We start from the raw sequence: 24440 nt of genomic DNA on the forward strand, positions 1-24440 counted from the left end.
TGGGTTCTGTTTTGTGAAATTTATGTCATTAATGTTAGAATCTAGGTTTCCATTTTATTCCTATGAAGAATTTCACATGCAACTCTAATGTGCTTTGTTTTACTGCCAGTTACCTTTCCTTGGACATTGTACTAGTTGTTTGATTTCACTCTTTAATTGTTGTGTAATTTATTCATTCTACCTTGTCCTTGCCATTTTCGAGGAACTGCTGTTGAAATTCATGTTTTGTTAAATTTTCACATGCTAATGTGCTTAGATTTTAACATCATAGTGTTTTCTGTTTGGATAAATGTTATGGTTTCTTGCCATTTTTTTGTATGAATAAGTGTTGTAACTTTTTTTTTTTATTTTCAGAGTAACTTTGTTTCACTATCAGTGCTTAATCCATACAGATTTTGGTTCTTTTTTATTTCTGTTTTGTGAAATTTATGTGTTTTGCTACTCATCTTACCTTTGCCATTTAAGTGTGCTACGAAATTGACATTCTGCTTTGTTTCACTGGGGCTAAGCATTTGTAAAAGATTCACTACTCGTTTGATTTTTATTTTCTGAAATTTATGCATTCTGCTTTGCTACTCAATCTACCCAGGGTCGGTTTTCCCATAAGGCGAGTTAGGCGATTGCCTAAGGTCCCATAGTGGAAGAATGCCTAAAAAAAATTTAAAAAAATATATATATACTAAACAAAGAAATTTAAAACTCGTGTCTAAAATAAACAAGCCAATGGTAAAACAAAATGCTAACAATTATAAAAAGAAAATATAAATTTCTATTTAATTATAGACTCCGCAACTTCCCTTAGGAAAACCAAAACTCACAATAATGACTATAATTTAATGGTTCCAATCTACCTCTACGAAATCCAAAAAAATGTAACGGAACATCTCAAAAACTCTGTTTTTAGACCTGAAATCAACAAATCTTATTTCATACCTTTTGTATTCCACTCTCCATTATCTAATCTCTCTATTGCATCCATGCCCATCTTGCTCTTATGCATTGGCAACATCTCCATTGTCTTCAATCGCACCGTCAAACATTGAGTAGTTCTGTTGTGTAGCCTGTGTTTTGGAAGGTAAATGAAGCTGAATCGCTAATTAATCTGAGGCTTGAGCTGCCATTCCACGTTTGTATATAAAGTGAAGTGTTTGTTTTATATATATTATATATACGGTGAACTGTGAGTTTGTGAAGGTATGTGGCAATAAAAGAGCCATGTGAAAGTTACTGCTTGAAAGATTTTTCCAGAACATCCATGGGACCATGTCCCTTAGTTATTTTTTTTTCTTCTTCAATTAATCGATGCTTTCAAAATTTGCATGTCTCATGGGCCAGGGCACCTATGAATTATTTTTCAAACTTTTATTCTTTCTCTTTTTATTTTTCTAGTCTATAATTTATTTCTTGATTTTAGATATTAACATTAAGATATTTTATTTTATTATGCATATTGACAATTTTATATAAAAGTGAAGGTCATTTGTTATATAAAAGTGGATCTCGTTTGCTAAATTAGGTTCTACTGTTTTATATTAATATTTATTTTTTCTAGAATATTCATAACCATAGTAAGATTTTACATAATGGATATTGTTCTTTTCTACTAGAAAATATGTCTAATAGAAAATATGCATCTGGATATGAAAAACATAAAATAAAGAGAAGAATAGAAAAATTGATTGAATTCTAAAAGGGATCTTTAAATAAATTTGTTGCTACCAATAAACAAAATATAGTAGAAAATTTAGGTAAAACATTTGTAGATGATCAAGAAACACACCAAATAGGACCACAAGATAACAAAATAAATCAAGAAATACAACAAAAGGGATATGAAGATAATGAAACAACACAACAAACCCAACAAAAGGGATCTAGGGATAGTGATCAAGCATGTACTGCTACAATTATTGATGGAGAATTTGGGAAAAATACAGAGGAAAATAAAAATATTGAGGACATATCTGATTCTATTCCTTCAAATATTTATGACCCAGCTCAATAGAAATATGTTGATACAAAATTAAGAGATTTATTAGTAGAAAAGGATCCAATTAGATATAGCGATATAAACTTTCCTAAGAATGAGAACTCTAGACATTTTTCTACTACGTATTATATACGAAACTTATCAAATGGGGAAAAACGTGATAGAAAATGGCTAGTGTATTCAAAAGATTGAATAGAGTATTTTACTTTTGTTGCAAGTTGTTTAATTCAAAACTTAGTATAAACCAACTAGCTAATAAAGGAACCGATAACTGGAAAAATCTTAGTGCTAAGCTTAAAAGCCATGAAACAACCAATCAGCATATTATTAACATTACTGCTTGACTTGATTTAGAAATGAGATTGTTAAGAAATAAAACAATTGACAAAAAAATCCTAGAACAAATTAACAAAGAAAAATATTATTGGAAAAAAGTGTTATTGAGAATTGTTGTTGTAATAAAAACTTTTGGTAAAAATCATTTACCATTTCGAGGACAAAATGAAAAGATCTACCAAGAAAAGAATGGAAATTTTTTAAGTCTAATTGAAATGATTTCGGAGTTTGATCCAGAAATGCAAGAACACATTTGACGTATTCAAGATAGTGAAATTCATAATCATTATCTTGGGCATAATATACAAAATGAATTAATACATTTGCTAGCAACTGAAATTAAAAACCATATTATTAAAAAAATAAAGGAAGCAAAAAAATTTTCAATTATACTTGATTGTACTCTAGATGCAAGTCATCAAGAACAAATGTCTTTCATACTAAGATGTGTTAATATTTCAACAAGCCCAATAAAAATAGATGAACATTTTTTAGAATTTATTAAAATAGATGATACAAGTGGAAAATGTATTCTCAATGAATTGTTATATGCAATAAAAAGTCTTGAACTTGATATTAATAATGTTCGAGGACAAGGTTATGATAATGGATCTAATATGAAAGGAAAAGAGTAAGGGGTGCAAAGAAGATTGCTTGATATAAATCCCAAAGCATTTTACATGCCATGTGGTTGTCATAATCTTAATCTTGTTATATGTGACATGGCTAATTTTTGTCCTAAAGTTATATCATTTTTTGGAATAGTCCAACGTATTTATTCTTTATTTTCTTCATCAACAAAGCAATGAAAAATTTTACAAGGTCTATGGAAACAGATTTGAACAATTTCAAATATATGAAAATATTTTTGGTTTTCTATTTAATATCAAGAAATTGAAATCACTTAACGATAGTAGTTTGCAAAAAAATTGTCTTAGTCTTGAAAGCTTTTTGAAATATGATATTGATGGTTTAGATTTATTTATCTTGAACTCACGAAGTTTTAAAAGAAATTTTACCAGTAGTAGAAAGCACTCCTATTGATATATTAAATTATATAAAAAGACTTGATTCTTTTCCAAATGCATGTATCACTTATAGAATTTTATTGACAATACCTATTGCTGTTGCTTCTGCAGAAAGAAGTTTTTCAAAATTAAAATTGATAAAATTTTATTTAAGATCAACAATGTCGCAGGAAAGATTAAATGGACTAGCCATATTATCAATTCAGAAGGAGATATTAGAAGAACTTGAATATAAAAACTTAATTAGTAATTTTGCATCTCAAAAAGCAAGAAGAATAATTTTTAAATAAAAATATATTTAGATATAACTTAATTAATTTGATATAAGAAAAATGCCTCGTTTTAACTTATCGCCTTAGGCCTCAAAATCTATTGAGCCAGCCCTGAATCTACCTTTGGTAACTTTTTCAAAATTCAAAGTTAACAATCAAATAAGGGAACAATATTATCTTGCCATATTGTTCATATCTACTTCTTGCTTCTCTGTTTGTGACATTTTGTTTTGCTCTCCTATTGTTGTGTTGGTTGACTTCACCACTTATTGACTTTCTGGTTCTTGTTCTAATTCCTTATTTGCTTATTCTCACTGTCATTGCTTTGTTCTCTACAATGTTAATTATTGACTTCAATAGGGCTATCGTTGGGGTTGTGTGTGTAATTAGGGTGTGATGATGGTTAAGTTGCAGTTAGGCTGTGATGATAGTTAAATTGAATATAATAATTGTATAAAATCACAATTTCTGTGAATGAGGCGAGCTCGATATGACAGGGTAACTTGGATGGTCATAAAGGCAACCGTGTTGCAGCCATTCGAGCTTGTGTTATGTTTAAGTCAGATTCTAGAAAAAAAAAAACAAAAACAAAAACCATTATGAGCCTCCTCTTGAAATTTCTTTTTCCACTGTTATATAATTTATGTGGTTTTGTGTTGTGATTTAGCCATGCTATTCAGTTCTATTGGTTGGATATTTTTTAAGCAAGTAAGCATATCATAGATGAACTAAAGGATTACAAAATATAAAGTTTGATGGGATGGGAGCCCCCTATAATCTTCCTAAAGCCAATAGATATAACACAAGAGGGAGAAAAAAAAAAGAAAAAAAGGTATCTGGAGCAAAAAATTTGGCTCCCACCCATTTTCCGCAAAGGGAAGCCGCTTGAAGCTATTTTTATATAATCTAATAAATAGACTATAACACTACGACTAGAAGCTGCAGTGTAAAGTTGAGTGCTACATTTTATTGGTTTGGACTGGCTGAAAGAGACTTTCACAATCACTTTAACTTGATCCTTGGTTAGGGAAAGCCAGAATATAGGATAGTAGCAATCAGAAACTGTATCGAAACGCCGGCGAAAGACCTGGTTTTTATCTTTTTTCTATTGGTTGGATTAATTTGCCATTTTGAATTATTTGGATTAATTGGTTGGATTCATTTGTCATTTTCTCTACTCTGTGAATGTATCCATTTTGTTCTAGTCCGGCTCCTTATATAAACTTATTCTCCAAATTTTGGCAACCAACAGAACTAGCATTCGGCTCCCTATACACACTTATTTACCCCTAAATAAATTGCCAAAATTTGGTTGTTCTGTTATTCAATTATGTTGGTTGGATTATTTTGCCATTGCTTTCTGATATGTTATTAAAATAAATTGGTTGGATTCATTTGCCATTTTCTCTACTCTGTGAATGCATCCATTTATAATTGGTTGGATTATTTACTACTTTTTAGATAAACTTGTTAGGTTGTTATACAATTGTCGTTTGTAATAAGAAATGTATATTTTCCTTGGATGCTTTTCTTGTTTGGTATGATTTTGATTGTGTATCCCATTTGGTTGTGATGATAATAAAGTTGAGTGGGAACACGGGAAATTTGTAACATACTCCTTGGTTGAGTAACCCGAATGACCAATCACAAAGGTAACTGGTTGTTGCAGCCATTCGAGCATGTTTTTTTTCCTATGTGTTACCATTCCTTTCCTAAGCCACTTTCTATGGGTTAATGGTTTGTGGCCTTTGCAAGAGAAAGTTGAGTGTCGACAATAGAAATGCTTATTATTTGTCTATAAACTTGACGCAAAACAAAACATAATACTACCTAATGCCTGGGCCAAGTAGTAGCACTAGCAATATCTCACGCGTAGGAAACTGTCGTCAAAATGAATATCCAGTATGTTATTGTGGTATTAAAGCATGTCAACAAACTGCTCATATTGAGGATAATGAGGGACGCTGATTTTTTGGTTTCCAAAACTATGAGGTATTTGATAATTGTTGGTGGTCTTATTTGCTTTCTTGTTGTGGTACTATTGTGCTTACAGAATTCACTACGTGTCAATTGTGCAGGCTGGACAAGCTTGCGGATTTTTCTGTTGGTATGATCAGAAATACCAGCATATGGCTTAAAAACAATTAACCGATTAAAAATCGAACTTCATAAAATACAAGTATCAATGGATATCCAAACCAGTAGACATCAACTACAAATTGATTTAGAGAGGCGTAAGAGAAAATTGGTTTGATTATTCTGATTTTGATGTGGTGGTTATTTGTTTTAACAATTTATTTTGAAAAGTTTTGAGCAATCTTATGCCGAGATGTACTAAACTTTTGGGCTCGATGTATGAGCATTTTCAATAGGCGTATGGGCATTTTCAATAGTTGTAAGTATAATATAGTTTTATTGTTCGCACTCTGTGTTTTTGTTTTGGGGCAACTGTGAACGGGCAATAGTAGTACTTATACGTATAATTGATAAATATTATGAATGTATTTTACCTATTTTCAATTTTGTATTTCAGTTATTGAGAATGAATCTGCAATTTATCAAGTGTGTAATTTTTCTTAATGTGTGAAAAAAACATATTTATCTATTCCTTTCATTCGGGTGTGCCTAAAACTTAAATAATTTCGATCACCGTTAGATCAAAAGGGAAACAACAATCTTGTGTTTTTTTTTTATCCACTACAAATAAAATATTGATGGAAAATACGAATATTTATTATTTGTAAAATCTTAATAATTTTAAGACTATTCTTATATCGGGATAAAAAATCAATTTCGTGCTTAAAATTTACGTAAAAGCTAATATTGCTCAATATAGGAAAAAGATAAAAGAGTGAGTAATTAAGATTGTAAATGGAAGTGCTGGCTATCTTTAGAGGCTTACAATTATGTCTTCCACTTGGTATACACCACTTGATCATTGAAAGTGATTCTCTTTTAGTGGTGAATGAAGTTAATGACTTACAACAATCTGATTCATTGTTGGGAAATACGGTTTTAGATATAAGACAGATGATGCAAAGATTTCAGACTTGCACAATAGAACATGTTTACAGATTATCAAATGTTGCAGTTCACACACTAGCTAGATATGCAAGGAATGTTGATGATTTAATTGTTTGGTGGGAGTCTGTTCCTCCGTGTATTCAGCAACTCATTGGGATTGAAAAGTCTATATATTTTTCCAGTTCATGATGAAATAAAATTATGTCTTTTTTATTAAAAAAAAATTGTAAATGGAAATGAGGAAAAAAATAATAAAAAAATATTATTTTAATAGAATTGAAAAAATATAAAAAATGAGATATGAGATTTTTAAAAGATTAATAAAATTTAAGATAAAATTTTAAGAATGATATATTTTAATAAAAATTTAAAATTTTTTATAGAGAATGGACCGTGAGTACTCCGACAGGTATAAGGGAAAAAGAAGTCCCACTGTCGGACAAGGGGGAAATTTTTCTTCATCTACGCGTCAAGGCCACCGAGTAAAACGGTAATGGAAAAGGAAAATGATAAGACTTTTATGTTACACGCTGTCCCCACTCTCCATTAGACAACAACTACTTTTGCCCAAAATCTTAAACCAAACTCGGTCTCAAATCTTGGTCTTCCACCTAAGACCCTCTCACCGAACGCCTCCTTTTACATTTTTTCCCGGAAAATCAGTGTCTCGTTTCTAACGCGGCATTCCACGTTTCTTTAAACCTCTTTCTGTATCCAGAGCTCGTTAGCCACCAAACGGACATCTTTTCCAACAAATTTTATTAAAATCAAAGACCATACCGAAACTGAGTTTCGCTCCCTCAAAAAAAAAAAAAAAACCCCTGGGACCGTTTGATTACAGAGAGAGAGAGAGAGAGAGAGAGAGGGAGATGTTTGAGCTGTGCTGGAGGCCATTGCAGTGGTGCTTTGGAGGGGGAAGGGGTGTGGATGAGCTTCTGTGGCAGATGGACCTGAAGCCCCACGCATCAGGGGACTACTCGATCGCCGTGGTGCAAGCCAACTCGTTTCTGGAAGACCAGGGACAGGTCTTCACCTCTCCTTCCGCCACCTATGTCGGTGTCTACGATGGCCATGGTGGCCCCGAAGCTTCTCGCTTCATCACTCACCACCTCTTTCCTCTTCTTCATAGTAAGTCAACTAATCCTTCTTAATTTCTGTTATTTGATCGGGATATTTCAATGAAAATTATAAATGTAATTGCCTGTTTGCTTGCTTTGGGAATGTTAGAAAAGGAAAAGAAAGTCAAAATTTGGATTTTGGTTTTATGATTATCCGTGACTTAATAACCTCAAACATTAGAGTTTTTCTCAACCGAGGTGGCTGGCTGGCATTGCCTGTTCCATTCTTTCAGGATTCAATCCAACAAGAAAAGGATGGTTTTCCAGAATTCTTAATTTCATTTCTTGACCCCAGTTCTTAATTCGTAGCAATCAAACATAGGACGGTTTTCTTTAGCAACCATTTTTTAATCACAATTGTCCAATACAACGAGCTTCTTATTTGCTTAACAAATTGATTGTTTATATATTTTTACCCTCAGAGTTTGCAACAGAACAGGGTGGATTATCCGAGGATGTCATCAGGAAGGCATTTGATGCCACAGAACAGGAATTCTTTCACTTGGTGAAGCAATCATGGCCAGCTCAGCCGCAGATTGCTTCAGTGGGTTCATGTTGTCTTTTCGGGGCAATATCGAATGACGTTTTGTATGTGGCTAATCTTGGGGACTCGAGGGCGGTTCTGGGCCGCAGATACTCAGGACAGGCAAATAGTCCTGTGGTGGCACAGCGGTTATCTACTGATCATAATGTAGGAGTTGAGGAGGTGAGGAAAGAAGTCAGGGCGCTTCATCCTGATGATTCACATATAGTGGTGTACACCCATGGAGTTTGGCGAATCAAGGGAATTATTCAGGTAAGAATCATGGTTAATCTCTTTGGTAGGTTGTGAGTGATGGAAGCTTCTATAGTTAAAGTTTTCAAGTCTCTGACTGAATTTTGGATGAGAGCAATGGGGCATCTGGTGTCTGTTTCCTGCAATTTGATGTGATCTATATGTGCCACTAGCATTGTTTAGGTATATACATGGATCAATTTGAGAATTCATTGGAGTTGATATTAGTGATATAGGAAATGTTTTTCAATTATGCAATCTTTCTGCAGCACTGGTATGATTTACAGCGTAGTTCATTTTAAAATTTTTAATACAAAATTGGGATATTTATTTGCAATGTGATATATGATGGCATTTTAGTGTTTAGAACAGTCCCTTTTGCTAGTTCGTGCTCTGTTGGAGTGCTCAACTGGAGATTTGCATGTTTGGCAGTTTAAATGACAAGTTCCTTGTGTAGTTGTGTTCTAAAATCTTGGGTTGCTTTGACTATTATACCATAATTGGTATAGCTTTTTCCAGTTTCTTTAAAGAATAATGTCTAGCTGTGTAATACAAGTAATCATGTAGTTGAAGAATAGTGCACATATAAAGGACATCAGTTTTTGGTGATTCGGCCTCGTTTGGTTACACAGATAAGATGAGATGAGAAATCTATGAATAGTAGTGAAATTGTTTGAGTTAAAATTTTTATGGGGTTTTGGGAAAAGAGAGAGAAAAGTTGAATAAAAAAAATTATAAAGTTAAAAGAGGGTTAGAATATAATTTTTGTTTTGGGATTTAAAAAAGTTGAATTGTTTTTTGTGGTTTGTTTGAAAGTTTGGGAAAGTTGTAATGATTAGATGAAAAACTTGAAAATTTGAAATTAAAAAATGTTTGTGTTTGAATGGTATTTGGATGTTGAGATGTGATGAAATGAGATGGTTTGAAAAGTTTGTCAAACCAAATCAGGCAAAAATGGACTTTGTTATGTATTTATGCTATTCTTGGGAATTTTATGGCCATCCAGAATAAGCTGGTAGGCTTCTGCCTTCCAGAGAACTTGAGCACTATTACATAAGAAACGGGCACTTTCATCCTTCTTGAAATTTTATTGGTTCGACTCGTATATGAGTATGGGAACAGATTATGTGCTTGGTAATTGTAACATTAGGAGTCATTTAGAGAGGAAATGAGTAACCTATAGTTTGCTTATGGGTTAACACCTCACACCTGTTGCCATGTTTAATCTTTACTCATTAATATCTGCACTCTTGTAACATATCTTCCTCATGACGCAGAAAGTTCTCTTTCTTGTTTTTATCTGTTTTTATGTTATTGTTGAACTTCATAAAGATAACACTAACAAGAATGCTGAATTCTTTGTTTGAATCAATGGCACCCATAAGATCTCTGTTCTTTGAAAATCTGATCTTGCACTTATTATACGTATAATGTAAATATAATTCTTTTGAAAATATTACTTTTCTAAATTCAAACATGCTTGAATAAATCTAGGAGTCACCATCTTTTTGTGTGGATTTATTCTTCTTGATGATTACTACCTTATTTTTTTGCAATGAAATTGTGTATGTAATCCAAAAGAATTTTATTTGCCGGAAAGTCCTTACATTTATGCTTTTCCTTGATAGGTCTCAAGATCAATTGGAGATGTCTACCTGAAGAAACCTGAGTTTAACAGGCATCCTCTTTTCCTGCAGTACAGATCACCCATTCCTGTAAAGGGACCTGTAATGACAGCGGAACCCTCAATAGTGGTTCGGAAGTTAAACCCACAAGACATGTTTTTGATATTTGCATCAGACGGTCTCTGGGAGCATTTAAGTGATGAAGCAGCTGTTGAAATTGTCTTTAAAAATCCAAGAGTTGTAAGGGCGCCCCAGATTTTCCCTTTGCTCTCTTATCTCTCTGTGATAGATCATAGATCTATACTTTTAATTTGATTATCAATAATTATTATGGTATACGAAAATAAATTAAAATCTGCCATAACTGTTGCAGGGAATAGCAAAGCGATTGGTGAGAGCTGCCATTCAGGAGGCTGCCAGGAAAAGAGAAATGAGATATGAAGACATAAAGAGAATTGAAAAGGGGGTAAGGCGCCATTTTCACGACGATATTACTGTCATTGTCATATATCTGGATCATTCACGAGGTTCTCAAACCGGTAGACCCATGGATGGATGCCTCTTTGACAGCACAAGTGCCCCTGTAGATATCTTCTCCCTGAGTACAGAGATTGCAAAAGCTTAAGTTGAATTAGTATAAAATCGGAGTTCGAACTTAATATCCTAAGTTTGATGTCATGTAAAATTGCCACTTTTCTCATAAGTTTAAGCAAATAGAAATAGGTAGATATAATTAATTAAAGATACCGATTGCCCATGATGATTATCGAATTACTTGCATTGGAACCTCAATGGTCATATTTTTCAATGAATAATGATATACACGTATAACTTTTTTTGCAATTATATTTTAAATTAAGGGTATTTTTATAAAACAGTATTATATTTACAAAAATACTCCTAATTTGAAATGGAATTGTAAAACTATATTAAAAGTGAAATTTCCAAAGTACCTCCGTAATGTAGCGGGAATATCTATTAATTCACTCAACAAATTAGTTAGTCGTCAAGAATGCAATTAATTTATTAATTAAGTAATAACATAAAATAAATGAAGTGTGTAACATCAAAGTTGGTACCGAAGGAAAACTTTTTAATTATAAAATCTTTGTCAATTGACACTCTTACTTGATCAGACAAATGACTCATTTGTCTTCTACTACAGTAGCAGCCAGAACCTCTGATGATTTTCAAACATTAACTTTTCTCCTGGAACTCCAGTTGTTGAACTCGATCAACTCAAGTCCGACACGGAGTATGCACACATTAAAAAAGATCGACAAAATACTAGAATTTTCTCACACTCAAGTAGTACTCTCTGAGAGAAACAATATGAAAATTCTCTAAGGAATTTTCTCATCAAAATATGCCCTGAAAAATGTTCTAGAAAATATGCAAATATGAATCTCTACTGATCCTAACCAATAGGATCTCTTAAATAAACAATCTGAAAATCAATTCCAATTGTAGTAGGATTTTGTTAACGGAACAAATCTGATAGAAGTTTGATCTACAATAGGACTCTGCTGACAAAATGAGTCTGGTAGGAATTTGATCTGCAGTAGGACTCTGTTGACGGTCGCGAAGTCGTCTCCTGACAGAATGCTGACATTTCGCGATAACTCTTCACTACAATAACAAATTTAAGATCAACCTCTTCTCTAGATAAGTGCAGATTCCTTGTGACTCCATTTTTCCACTTATGACTTATCTAAACAACCTCTAATACTTCTTAGATAAACCTAATATCGTTATAGATAAAGTTATTATATAATTTACATTCATCCAAAATTACAAACTTAATGATATGATAAACTCTATCATTTTAGTCACCTAATCCTATCAAAAGTTATCAACTTAGTCACCTAGTCCTAACCAAACTTTTACATCTACAATCTCCCCCTTTGGCGGATTGGTGACAAAATCAACTTGATGAATGTCTTGCATCTACAATCTCACCCTTTAGCGGATTGGTGATAAAATCAACTTGATGAATGTAATGTGTATCTGAGACAAAAACAACCAGCAGACCAAGATCTCGTGAAGAAATTCTTAATACAGTAATGAGAAGAAATAACATAGAACATTCTTTGAAATTAGTCTCAATAAAATCAAAGGTTAGACGTAATCTAAACCTAATAAAATAGTGTTATAGTCATCATCAATAACCATGTTTAGTACTTAGTTCTCTCTCTCAGTATTTTGTTGCTCCCCCTCAATCTCTCCTTTTTTTTTTCAGCAATACACTTATTCATTCAACTCTCCCTCAGCTCGTTCAACTCCCCATCAACAATACATATAAATCTCTCCATTTTTGTCACTAATCTGACAAGACTCATAAGATAATAAATACCATTTATGTGAGCCGAGATAAAGATACTAAGAAAGATATGATGAACAACTCACATGTGTCTCAACTTTTCATAGATTAAATACACCTGATGTATGAGTATGAATGCAAGTAAAATCATGGCAAAATGAATGAAGTGGCTTGGTTGAGATATAAAAACAAATACTTGGTGGACACTAGTTTAAAACTGAGAGGTAGAATGAACCCACCAAAATTGAGCCTTTTATACATGATTAATGTAATCCATAAAGATCAAAAGTTCAAGCAAACACTCAACCAAATAACTAATAGTACAAATCATCAACGCAATCCCATATATATATATATGTTTTGAATAAATTCAAAATCTTACCGTGATGAAGACTCTTTTAGGCAAGAACTCGAAATCGAGTATTTCTCCCAAGTAGATCATATGCGAAGAGGAGTGCTAGGGCACGCTTATGCGAGGTGTCGTGTGTTTGGATGAGTATTATCAGGACACTGAGAGCGTTTGTAGTGACCGAAATCACTTTAAGTCACTTAAGTGACTAAAGGTCGTTCAAGGCATGCACTAGAGGGTCTATCTGGGACTCAACATGGATATACACCAGTGTCCTATTGAGACTTAGGGTCTGTTTGGGTGTCCAACTACTCTGAGGTATTCTTGATAGTTCTTGTACGGATAGAGATACTCCACCATCCAAACGGGTTCTTCTTCCCCAAATCACCCGAGTCGTCCTTGCACAGCTGGGAGAGAATCCCCCCACAGTGAACCAGAGACTCACCCGTACTCGACCTCTATCTCCCTCTCTGCAATGCCATTTCATGTCTCTCCCTTTCTCTCTGTGTCTGCAATGTAGTACGCGAACCTGATGAGTTAGGAATCGAATCTCTCCATCGTGATTCGCTGCTCCCTCACCGAACGCGTGCTCCATGCTCCATCCCATCTTCACTGAACGATTTCTATATCACTGGGTTTTGGCAGGGTATTTTGTCTGAGGAAGATTTGATTCCTCAACCCGTGCCCCTAGAATCCCACATTTTCCTGATAACTATAAACCACCCATGGCCAAAGCCACATTACGTACCAGCCAATCGAAGTCTAGGGTTCGAAAGCAACAACACTCAAGATTTCATCCCACCACATTATTCATTACGGGGCCTCAAACGCGATCCTTTAAGGTAACTACAAATCCAATCCCTATTCTCTACTTTACTGAATCTGCTTCCATGGGCATGTCTTCTATTAATTTGGTAGATATTTGGGAATTTTTATTTCCTGCTTTTATATGAGCCACTGAACGATTTCTATACTTACTGATTTGGGTATTGTTCAGTAGGCTTTCAATTTTGTATTATGGCATTAACGATAACACAAGAAAACCGAGCCTTGGCTTTGTTAAATTTCTTAACTTGGATTTGTAATTTGTTTGTTTATTTGAGGATTTATATCGCTAGTCATAGAAAATAATAACATTGGGAGGGAAGAGATAAAGCACCCCGCTTACTATTTGTAAATTATCTTTAGAAAAAAAGCTCTTTGTGCTCTGTCCTAAGAATTATCATATTAATGGTAAGTTTGCTTGCAAATATCAAGTTTTGATTTTGGGAATCACTTACAGCATGAAAAGAAAAGACCAGTATGATCTTATATGAAGAACCATAATTTCAACAGGGTTATCTTTATTTGATTGAAAACAGCCATGTTTACTTCAGTTCAAACAAGCCAAAACAGATGATCAGATTATGGTTGGGATTAGGCCTTAGTTGAGTAGATAGGCCGTGCATTTTTTTGAGTGATTCTGTTAGATAGGCCTTAGTTGAGTAGATAGGCCTTAGTGATTGAAAACAGCCATGTTTACTTCAGTTCAACAGGGTTATCTTAATGATATATGCAGTGAAAATAAAGGGATTGGACATTTGGGTTGAGCATTTTCCATGATTGTTACTATTTTCCTGGGAGTGTTTGAATAATTTATTGAAGTTTAACAGAACCTTTCACCTTAGAACTTAGATATGTAATTTTTGGGTATGAATGATTGGGTTTCATAGAGATAAAATAGACACAAGGTTTGGAATTTTTTTATGGTAAATGTAGATTTATAGCAGTAAGTCTATTTGCAAGCATAGCTCTTTAGTTATTTCCTAAAAGCATTGATGTTTGAAATTTTTTTATAATTATAATGAATCCCACAACAACTGTGTTTACACCACGGCTTCTAAATAAGCATAACTCTTTATAGCAAGCTGCTTGTCTTTTTCTCTACGAGGATGATATGAAATGGTTTTTTATTGTATTTTTATGTAATGTTGTTATAACTAAAAATTCTTCATTTCTTTGAAAACCAATCATTTCTCATTTGTCTGTGCTGTTGCACAAAACATGCACAAAACATGTTTTCTGATGCTCTATGCTCTACTATCTTGCTCCTAACATTCGAAGTTAATAGACAATTAGCTGCCCAATTGCTGTTAGCCTTTTTTTCCCCTTAAACCAACACATTTTCTGATGTCTAACTTCAGAATTAGTATGTCCATTGTTCCATTGTTCCAACCAATACATAGAGCATAAAGTGCACAGCCAGCTCTTTAGTGGTGGATAATGGATGGAAAATCCATTCGGTGCCTTGGTAATGGCTGTCATGGCCACTTCCACTAATTCTAATTAAACATGTTTATATATATATAAACATATATATATATATATAAACATATATATATATATATATATATATATAGCCCTATAGCCTATAGATTTGGTTTTAACTTTACTGTCTCCCTCAAGAACATCAGAACAGAAACACTATTTTGAATTATTCTGCCACTAAATATATCCATAACTAGATAACCCTTAGCTTAGATTGATCCATGAGATATTTTCCTATTTTACTTTAAACTGAAACCCTCCTTATTCGAAACTATATATAGTGATATGTACATGAGAATAGGAGTGGGAACTGCTGAGAGGCCAAACATTAATCTATGGTGTTTGAGATAATTTGTTTTTTACAATCGTAGATTAGGTTGATTTGAATGAAATGAAGCTGTTTTTTGTTGGACTGCCCATGATTACAGTGTGACTACCCATGTATCCCCTGCACTGTGAACTCAGAACAGAAATATTTGTTTGATTTGAATGAAATCAAGCTAATATTGGTTTGTTGTGTTTGAATGTTGCTTTATGACATGTTCTTTTAGCCAATAATTTGGTAGCAGAAATGCAAATCATTTATTCATATTATTCAAGCATTAATATGAGTTTCTCGACCTTGTTTGCCTATCCCAAATCAGGTCCTCCAAAACCTAATATAGCAAATATGTCATATTATATATATATATATAGGTAATTTATATATATATATATTATATAGAGCTTTGTTTGCCGTAAAAAATTCATATTGACCAACTACCTATCAAATATATCATAAAGAAAGCTGCAAACATTATTGACAACAGATTCTCTTTTTAAAAATAAAAAAAATTATATGCATTTCATTACTTGGTTTTTCCTTATCTTTAGTTAAGTTCGAAATTGTAACAACCCGATCCTAAATTTAGGCCATAATTATTAGTATTATTATTATTATTATTATTATTATTATTATTTATCAGATTATTAGAGTTTTAGATTTGAATTTTAAATCTTGTTTCTATCCTACGATTTTCACGGCAACAACTTGCATAGGAGTTATACGTTCTCAAACTCTCGTGCACGTACGTCTTTTCTTCTTATTCATTAGGGTTTCATGGGTCTATATATAGAACTCGTTCATTATAGACGTAAATGTCTTCAACCCAGAGCTAGGGTTGCCGCAGCCACTGCATGCAAACCATCTGCACGACAGCAATGGCCTCCTTCCCCAAACCTGGCCACCCACACGGCAACCAGCGTGCCTCCCTGTCCAGAAACCAGCCGCGACAACTCCACGCCACCACCAGCCATCACAGTAGACAGCAGACCATCCTCAGCGGCCAAGGCACGCCGCAACAGCAACGGACGTGGAGAAGCCTCTGCTTCTCTTCCACGGTAACGACCACACGGACTCACACGGACTCACCTCTGTCTAACACTCACGAAACAGAGCAAGCCCATGCCATAGCACAGGGCACCACTCAGTGAGACGCAGCAATCGGAAAGGCCACTAGTCGACGACGGAACCACCATCAACCACAGCGACTCCAAGCTGCCCAGATCACGCCGAAGCCACCACCGGCCACCATAGAATTCATCGGACGCACCTCTGTTTTGCACTTCCGAAACAGAGCAACCGAACCACTGTTTTGCCGGAGTCCACCCCAGAAGACATCGGAGCACCACCCAGGGTGCCAGAAACCGCCGACCAGCTCTTCCCCGTGGCATCTACTCCATCCCGGTTGGCCTTCGACCCTCAGCCACCCAGCTCTGTGCGTGCGCCTCCCTCTCTCTCGGTTGCACTGCCGCATGGTTCTTTTCCTTCGGCGTCGCACCACCACAGACGAGCCCCCAGTCGCGCCGCCGTGACTCCCGCCAGCAACCCAGAACTGCCGCACGTCAGTCTCTCTCTCGGTGAGCCTTTGCGTCGCGCGTCTCTCTCTCCCGAGCTCTCTGTTTTTCTGCTGCAGAATATATATATACGTATTTTGCTTTAGGTTTCAGTTTACTAAGTGTTAGTAGATGATTACAAGTATGCCCTTTCTAATCTAGTATCTTGAAGCAGTGTTTTTAAGTATAATTATATTTATAACCTTATGTTTAAGTGTATGTTAATTATGAATATTAATATGTCATTGTATTGAAGTTGAGTTTATTTTATTAAATAATTTATTAGTCTTGAGCTCATTTTATACGAATAGTTAAAGAATTTGAAAGGGGATTTTAAATTAGATTTAATCTTATTTTTAACAACGGTTGTAGTAATTTTATTGGGCTTACTATTTTAAAGGTTAGTTTTTAATTAAATAAATATATTAGTTAAAGGTTCTTTTTAATAAATGTTTAAAGAATTGGAAATATGTTTTAAAGTATAATTTTAAGTCTAATATTTGAGTTAATATTTCCTTTGTCAATTTAGTAAGATTTTAATAAAATTACTATGTTAAGAATTTAATGGAATTTATTAAGTTTCTTATAAGATTTAATAATTATGTTGAGAAATGAAACTTAGTTTAAGAATTTAAGTTTTGTGAATTATTTTTAAAGTAGCTCAAGTATTCTACTAAGTTTTAATATGTTATTAGTATTTTAAGTAATTTAAATACTATGAATTATTGATTTTAGTGTTAAACAAATATTTGTTTGACTATCTTTTAAAATTCCAAATTTAGTTAAGTAAAGTATTAGCATTTATTTTAGTTCCAAACAATTTAGTGATAGTTATTTATTTGAATATAGGTCTCAAGTTACGAAGTATTATTCAAGGAGAAACGCATCGAGGTAAGTAAATTTGATCATAAATTAGGATCATCATAGTTAGCTTATATGTATGTATTATTCAAGCCAGTTCTTTGATAGCCATTATTTATGAACCGCTCATGTACAAGCATGTCATCCAGCATAGCATATGATCATGTCATTCCGCATCATGTTTCAGTTTCAGAAATTATAGTTATGTATGTATTATGTCATGCATCTCATGTGTATAAGACACATAAGCCATCTTAATTTCAAGTGTAAGATAAGTTCAGATCAGTTAATAAGATGGCCATTCAGATGCATGGTACCAATGCAGTTCAGTTTCAGGGTGGTGTGCAAGCCACGAACTCAGTCGTGGTCCACCATAGTATGCTAGAATACTATCAGCAGTTCCCCTTGCTGCAGCGGGATGTGGGGCTGGTGCACAACCTTGCACACAGGGTTAAGTGTGTTGGCCAGTCAGATAAGTAAGATAAATCAGTCAGTTAGTTCAGAAAATTCAGTCATACATAGCATAAGCATTAGCATGAACAGTCATAAATTTTAAGTTCAGCATGAAAGTTCTTATGAAAATTTTATGTTTATTACGTTTTCGTTATGATAGATTTCTTACTGAGTCATCGACTCATTTTAGTTTATTTTCATGTTTTTAATTACCCAGGTGAAGATGATGATTACGAGCAGGCAGGCCAGGAGTAGAAGGAGCATTTTAGTTTTGTTCAGACTTTTTAAAATAAAATGTGTCTTTTATGATGAATTTATTCAGTTATTTCTTTAATGTTTTTGGAAGACATTTTTTATTAGACCTTTTATTTCATAATAAATTACTTCAGTTTATTTTTCAATTATGAAATTAGAGAATCGCTTGCCGGGTTATTTTTCATGAAAAATACGTGACACACCTAGCCTACGGGAAGGGGGTGTTACAGAAATACACTGAATTGAAGATGTATTCAGCTGCTCTTTGTGCAAGTCTAGTTGGCGCAAACCTCACTGATGACAGATTCTGTTTTTAAAGCAAAACAGAATTCTGGACTTTTTTCTGTCCAATTGGCTTCTGTTTTTAAAGCAAACAGAATTCTGATGTATGTATTCTGTTTTTAAAGCAAACAGATTCTGCTTCATCTAGTTTTTATTTGGTCTAAAAAAAACTCTGCACCTACCATTAATAGTTGGAATGGTACTATTTGCTCCTCCCTGTTCATCTGTGTTCTCTCTCTTCCTCTCTCAATTTGGACTAATATAGGAAACGACCTATAATATATATATATATATATATATGTTTTGACTATAAAATTGTTGCTTTCAATATGGATTTTGATTGGGATCACCAGTTTTTATTTGGATTTTGATTGAATAAACCCAATATGGGTTTAGAATTTCATTCAATTCTAAAAACCCATATTGGTTTCAAATGTAAACCATCAATTTTGATTTCATTTTACTTAAATTGTTTCTCTTGTGCCTGACTTTTTTTGCGGTTTATCTATTACAGCGATACTATCTCAGATCTTCAATGCGTGCTTCGAGGGAGGTATGAATATTTGTTTTTATTTAGGATCCATGTGCATTGGGCTATTAGTTGCTATGATGTTTACAAAGCACTAGACTATTTTAATTTGTATTTTTGCCTTATTAATTGTACCCATGATTTTTACCATATACATTGGACTATTAATTAACATTGGTACCATATTAGTAAAACAAATATGTTACTATTCTAATTAGTGAAACAATTAGGTTACTATTCTAATTAGTAAAACAAATATGTTACTATTCTAATTAGTGCTATCAAGGGAACATTGGTACCATGTTATTTTACCATGGTACCAATATGTGAGTTAAAGTTGTATGTGAATATTTTAGTGAAACCATATTTATTATTATTTCACATTTTGGAGGAAATATTATGAACATTCTTTTAACTAGTCAACTACTACATGGAGAATATGTGATTTTATTGGATTAGCTCGCATACTTATATTTGCAATGAGCAGCACTCCATGGATGAGTCTGAGCTCCAGCGTGATCATGAGTTGTGGACCGATGGATTGGAGGAGATGTTCGTAGACATCCTCTACCAAGAGACCATTGAAGGAAAATTGGTTGGGTCGAAGATCACCAACCGTGATCATCTGAGACTTGCAGAACAGCTGTCTCGAGTTGGGAGGAAGGCAATTGATGCGTCACAAATTAGGGGGAAAATCACTCGCTTGAGGCAGAGGCTACGAATGTTCACGGATTTAATGGGCCAAACAGGAATGGATTGGAATCCACATACAAAAACTGTAATTGCCACCGACGAACATTGGGCTAACGCAATAAAGGTAAAAAAATTATGAAGAATAGTTTAATTTGTTGGGTCCGTGGTCGAGTTATATGTTTGGATTGATTTTGAGCTGTTTTCTAGTGTATATGACAATTATAATATAAGTTTTTTATTTGGGCTAGGTGCGTAGCCAATGGAGGAAATTCAAGACTAATAGTTGTCGAGACTACGATCTACTATGCACCATTTTTGGGCAGTCGGTGGCGACGGGTGTTTGCCATTATGCGTAGACGCAGCAACCCCCTACGAGTGAGGAGGAGGACCGACTTGAGGAGGAGGTGAGGGCCCAGTACTGGGAACTGCCACGGACGCGCCGATAGATATAGATGGGCCAGACATCGATGGGCTAGCTGGGAGACAGAGACAAGCTTGTCGTCGAAGAAGGGAGCCGGTTCGGAGTAGCATATCCCCACAATTTAGCAAAACTTTAGAAGTTATGGCCGCCACCGCCGCAACGAAAAATGAGTTGGATAAGCAGTTTTTAGATGAATGTAGTAGAAAGCGAAGCAAAGGCGATGAGACTGAGTTTGGTTCAGATGCGTCACATGGCAAGTTGGGTGTTGCTATGAAGTTTTTGGATGAGATTACCCCCTGCTCCCTGCACATCAATATAAAAAAGCAGTTGAAAATTTTATGCATGACAAGGCAGTTGAAGCATTCTTAATGATGCCCCCGAACCACAAAATTGATTGGATCTGGGGGTTGCAGTGAAGTAGCTTGTCTCTTGTCGGGAAAATTATATTTTTATGTTTGCGGATATTATTTGTCATTGATATTGTTGTTTATGAGCTGCTTAGGTATTCAGTATTTATTGTAGTTGTTGTTTATTGATTTATGGACAACGGTTTAGATGAACATGTTATTATTACTTGGATTATGAATGCTTATAATTTATTAACTTCAATTATTTGGCTTGTGTTTTATTGTTATTCTATTAAAGAATTACTAGTTATTAAGATTGATAGGTGTTAAATTATTATTAATGAATTTTCACACAACAGAATGGATGTTGGGAATGAGTCAGATGATGTGCCGCAAGTAGAGGCAAATAACCCCACCGAAGCTGGCTCAAGTGGTAACTAGCCTCCAAACCATGACGATTACGAAGCTTGGAGGAGAAGTAGAGCATATAGTAGTAACTAGCCTCCAATGTGGGGCGAATACCTACGTACGAGGATGCGTGATGATTCGATTTGGGATAACATGTTTATGCTTATAATAGCAACAGCAGAGAAAAGCGCATTACTAGTGTTTGAGCGAATGCTAGAACACAATATCGGCTTACGTGGATGAGACTATATAATTGCAATTCTCAATGGACATCCGAATAACTGTTGGAACTTATTTCGGATGGAGATATATGCATTTGAAGCGTTATGCAATACATTGCGGGCGAATGAATATCTAACATCAACAAGAGAGGTTTCTGTGGAGGAAGTTTTAGCAATGTTTGCATACACAGTTGCACATGCCAAAGTTCAACGAATCACAGCCGACCGGTTTCAACACTCTACTGAAATAGTTAATCGGCATGTCTATGCAGTGATGGTTGCCCTATGTAATATTGCTCCTGATGTAATTGCACCTACACATACTACTGGGGTAGCACCTTATATTCAAGTCAATCCAAAACATTATTCATAGTTTGAGGTAAAAATATTCTTACTCTGGTTTAAAAAAAATCAAATATATGGTTCAAAATTAAGAGACCATGGTTGGTCCAATTTTATTAAAAATGGGATAACTCACAATTTTACAATATATGATTGCAGAAATGTATTGGTGCAATTGACGGTACTTATATCGATGCATGTGTGCCTGCCGAGGCAACTAACGCGTATCTATCTCGTCATCAACAAGTTAGCCAAAATGTGCTAGCAGTCTGTGATTTCGACATGAAATTCACATTCATATATGCTGGCTGGGAAGACACTGCCCATGATGCACGCCTATTTATGGATGCATTGAGTCGTCCAGGGATCGATTTCCCATTGCCTCCTGAGGGTAAGAATTATTACCCATTATTTATTGAGTTAGTATTTTTTGTCAAGATGTAACGTATGATTTGCTTATGATAGTTTTTTTGTGATTTGGTTTTTAGGTTATTATTATTTGGTTGATTTCGCCTTTCCGTGCACACGGGGGTTTATGCCCCCGTACCCCAGGGTGCGGTATCATAGGTCTGACCGGCATAGCAATAGCTCATTCTCTGGATATCAAGATTATTTTAATTATCGACATTCTTCCCTCCGGAATGTGATTGAGCGTACATTAGGTGTGCTAAAAAAACGATTTCGAATTTTGAAATCAATGAACCCATACAAGGTGACATGACAACGGTATATTGTCATTGTATGTTGTGTCATGCATAACATTATTCGATCAATTACACCAAATGATAAGATATGGCGTAAATTTAATAATCCGAATCTTGCTGAAGGACAAACTGTTAAGGATAACCCGGACCATTCAACACATATGCCTGACATGTCATTTGCCTCAGCACAAGCTATGGCTGGAACCAGGGACTCTATCGTAATAAATATGTGGGCACATAGGGAGGCCCATTGACACTTGCTTTTATTTGATTGTATTGTATGTTTTTTATTTTTTTTCGACATATTTGCAAATGTTGGAATTTCTTATGTGGACTATGTTTTGGGATTTTCGCATGTATGAACTAATTATAATTTTTATTATAATAGCGCAGTTGCGAGTTGTCATCATAACATGTTATTTAGAAAAAGATTGATTTTTTTATAAATTTTTATATAAATAATTTCCTATGATACAAAACAAATTACGAAATGTATAATAATTTTGAATACATTATTGTCCCGGTCGTCCATTCAAATAATTTTGATATAGGCACTTATGTTATATATAAAATTTGTAACAAATAAAATCACTATAATATATAAAGAAAAAATAAAATCACTATAATATATAAAAAAATTACTATAATATATAATAAAAAATCAAATCACTATTATTCGGAGCTACTCCTTTGTCCGACTCCAAATTCCGACTCCGAATAGATATTCGGAGCTACTCCGAAGTCTGACTCCTAATTCCAATGACTTCGACTCCGTCAGAGTCGGAGCGGAAGTCGGACGGAGTCGGAATTTTTGGAATTTTGCACACCCTTAATAATATTTATCACTATTATATATAAATAAGCAATATTTTGACAATAATATATAAATAAAAAATGAAATCACTATAATATTTATCACTATTGTATATAAATAAAAAATAATATCACTATAATATATAAATAAAAATTTAGCAAAACTATAATATTTATGACTATTATATAAATGAAAATAAAATTATTATAATATTTATCTATATTATATATAAATAAAAAAATATTATTTTTAGTAATATTTATTAATATTAAAAAATCAGTATAATAAAATCATTATAATATTTATTACTAAAAATAAAATCACTATAATATTTATGGGACTCACACATTTTTCAACTACCTACTCAAAAGTCAACAACTCAACATACTTTGCACATCCAAACAACTCAAAATACTCTCAATGTGACCTACAAACTCACTCAAATCTCTACTCATAACTATTCACAAACATTATCAACACTTCTCAAGTATTCTCACTACCGAAACGCACCCTTGGTCAAACTAATATCACCCAAATTTATATCACTACCTAATATCCACCGAACCTCCAATAATATTTTATATTTTTATTACTTTTACTCATTTTTCATAAAAGAAAAATAATAATAAAAAATACTAAACATAAAAATAATTCTTTTTTTTAATTATGTATAAACTATGAGGCAAATAATATGCATAGATGGATCTTAGTTCAAACATAGTGTCACTCACAAAAAGAATTCAATAGAGTACACCTTCTTATTTGCAATAATAACCATTGATGTTTACACCTCATAAGATCATCAATGTCAAAGCTCATGTGAGTGTGTGGTGAGCAAACTTATATAAAAAATAACTCTTTATTTCTTTTTCTCTTCAATATATTTTTGATAATATTATTCATGAGTATTTTCTTCTTATAGATGCTCCAAAGAGTTTGTCACTTACCTCAAAAGTCAAACATTATGCTTGAGACTAGATACATGAGTATCTCCTTCAAATACTAGTTTGCATAGCCTCTTTCATGTCTATTTTTTTTGCTCATCTTTTTTCACAATGATTTGAGTCACGATTATTTCTATAAGGACTTAA

The 24440-nt window shown here is 33.9% G+C and overlaps 2 protein-coding genes across 4 annotated transcripts; both read left to right on the forward strand.

The window, feature by feature from the left end:
- Positions 1-7243: 7243 nt before the first annotated feature.
- Positions 7244-10939, forward strand: LOC108989244 (probable protein phosphatase 2C 63). Its single transcript, XM_035683710.1, has 4 exons — positions 7244-7778; positions 8191-8564; positions 10172-10408; positions 10542-10939. Exons 1-4 carry the CDS (start codon positions 7520-7522, stop codon positions 10791-10793), a joined length of 1122 nt encoding a protein of 373 aa, XP_035539603.1. The 5' UTR covers positions 7244-7519; the 3' UTR covers positions 10794-10939.
- A 1939-nt stretch (positions 10940-12878) lies between these two features.
- Positions 12879-22600, forward strand: LOC109017455 (L10-interacting MYB domain-containing protein-like). Of its 3 annotated transcripts, none has more exons than XM_035683908.1 (4): positions 12879-13679; positions 19385-19423; positions 21991-22222; positions 22320-22600. In XM_035683908.1, the coding sequence occupies exons 1-4, from the start codon at positions 13563-13565 to the stop codon at positions 22550-22552; spliced, it is 621 nt and encodes a 206-aa protein (XP_035539801.1). In that variant the 5' UTR covers positions 12879-13562; the 3' UTR covers positions 22553-22600. The 3 variants fall into 3 exon arrangements, with proteins under 3 accessions (XP_035539801.1, XP_035539802.1, XP_035539803.1); XM_035683909.1 differs by lacking the exons at positions 21991-22222; positions 22320-22600 and adding exons at positions 19887-20216; positions 20341-21093; XM_035683910.1 differs by lacking the exon at positions 19385-19423.
- The last annotated feature ends 1840 nt before the right edge of the window (positions 22601-24440 follow it).

The sequence above is a fragment of the Juglans regia genome, chromosome 12 (genome assembly GCF_001411555.2).
Source record: "Juglans regia cultivar Chandler chromosome 12, Walnut 2.0, whole genome shotgun sequence".
NCBI lineage: Eukaryota > Viridiplantae > Streptophyta > Magnoliopsida > Fagales > Juglandaceae > Juglans > Juglans regia.

Bases quoted from the DNA above. Each gene is read 5' to 3' on its own strand.
- LOC109017455 (XM_035683908.1), top strand. From the start codon at position 13,563: ATGGCCAAAGCCACATTACGTACCAGCCAATCGAAGTCTAGGGTTCGA. The intron at 13,680-19,384 runs GTAACTACAAAT...TATCTATTACAG, and splicing joins CTCAAACGCGATCCTTTAAG to CGATACTATCTCAGATCTTC. The intron at 22,223-22,319 runs GTAAGAATTATT...TTTGGTTTTTAG, and splicing joins TTTCCCATTGCCTCCTGAGG to GTTATTATTATTTGGTTGAT.
- LOC108989244 (XM_035683710.1), top strand. From the start codon at position 7,520: ATGTTTGAGCTGTGCTGGAGGCCATTGCAGTGGTGCTTTGGAGGGGGA. The intron at 8,565-10,171 runs GTAAGAATCATG...TTTCCTTGATAG, and splicing joins GAATCAAGGGAATTATTCAG to GTCTCAAGATCAATTGGAGA. The intron at 10,409-10,541 runs GTAAGGGCGCCC...TAACTGTTGCAG, and splicing joins TCTTTAAAAATCCAAGAGTT to GGAATAGCAAAGCGATTGGT.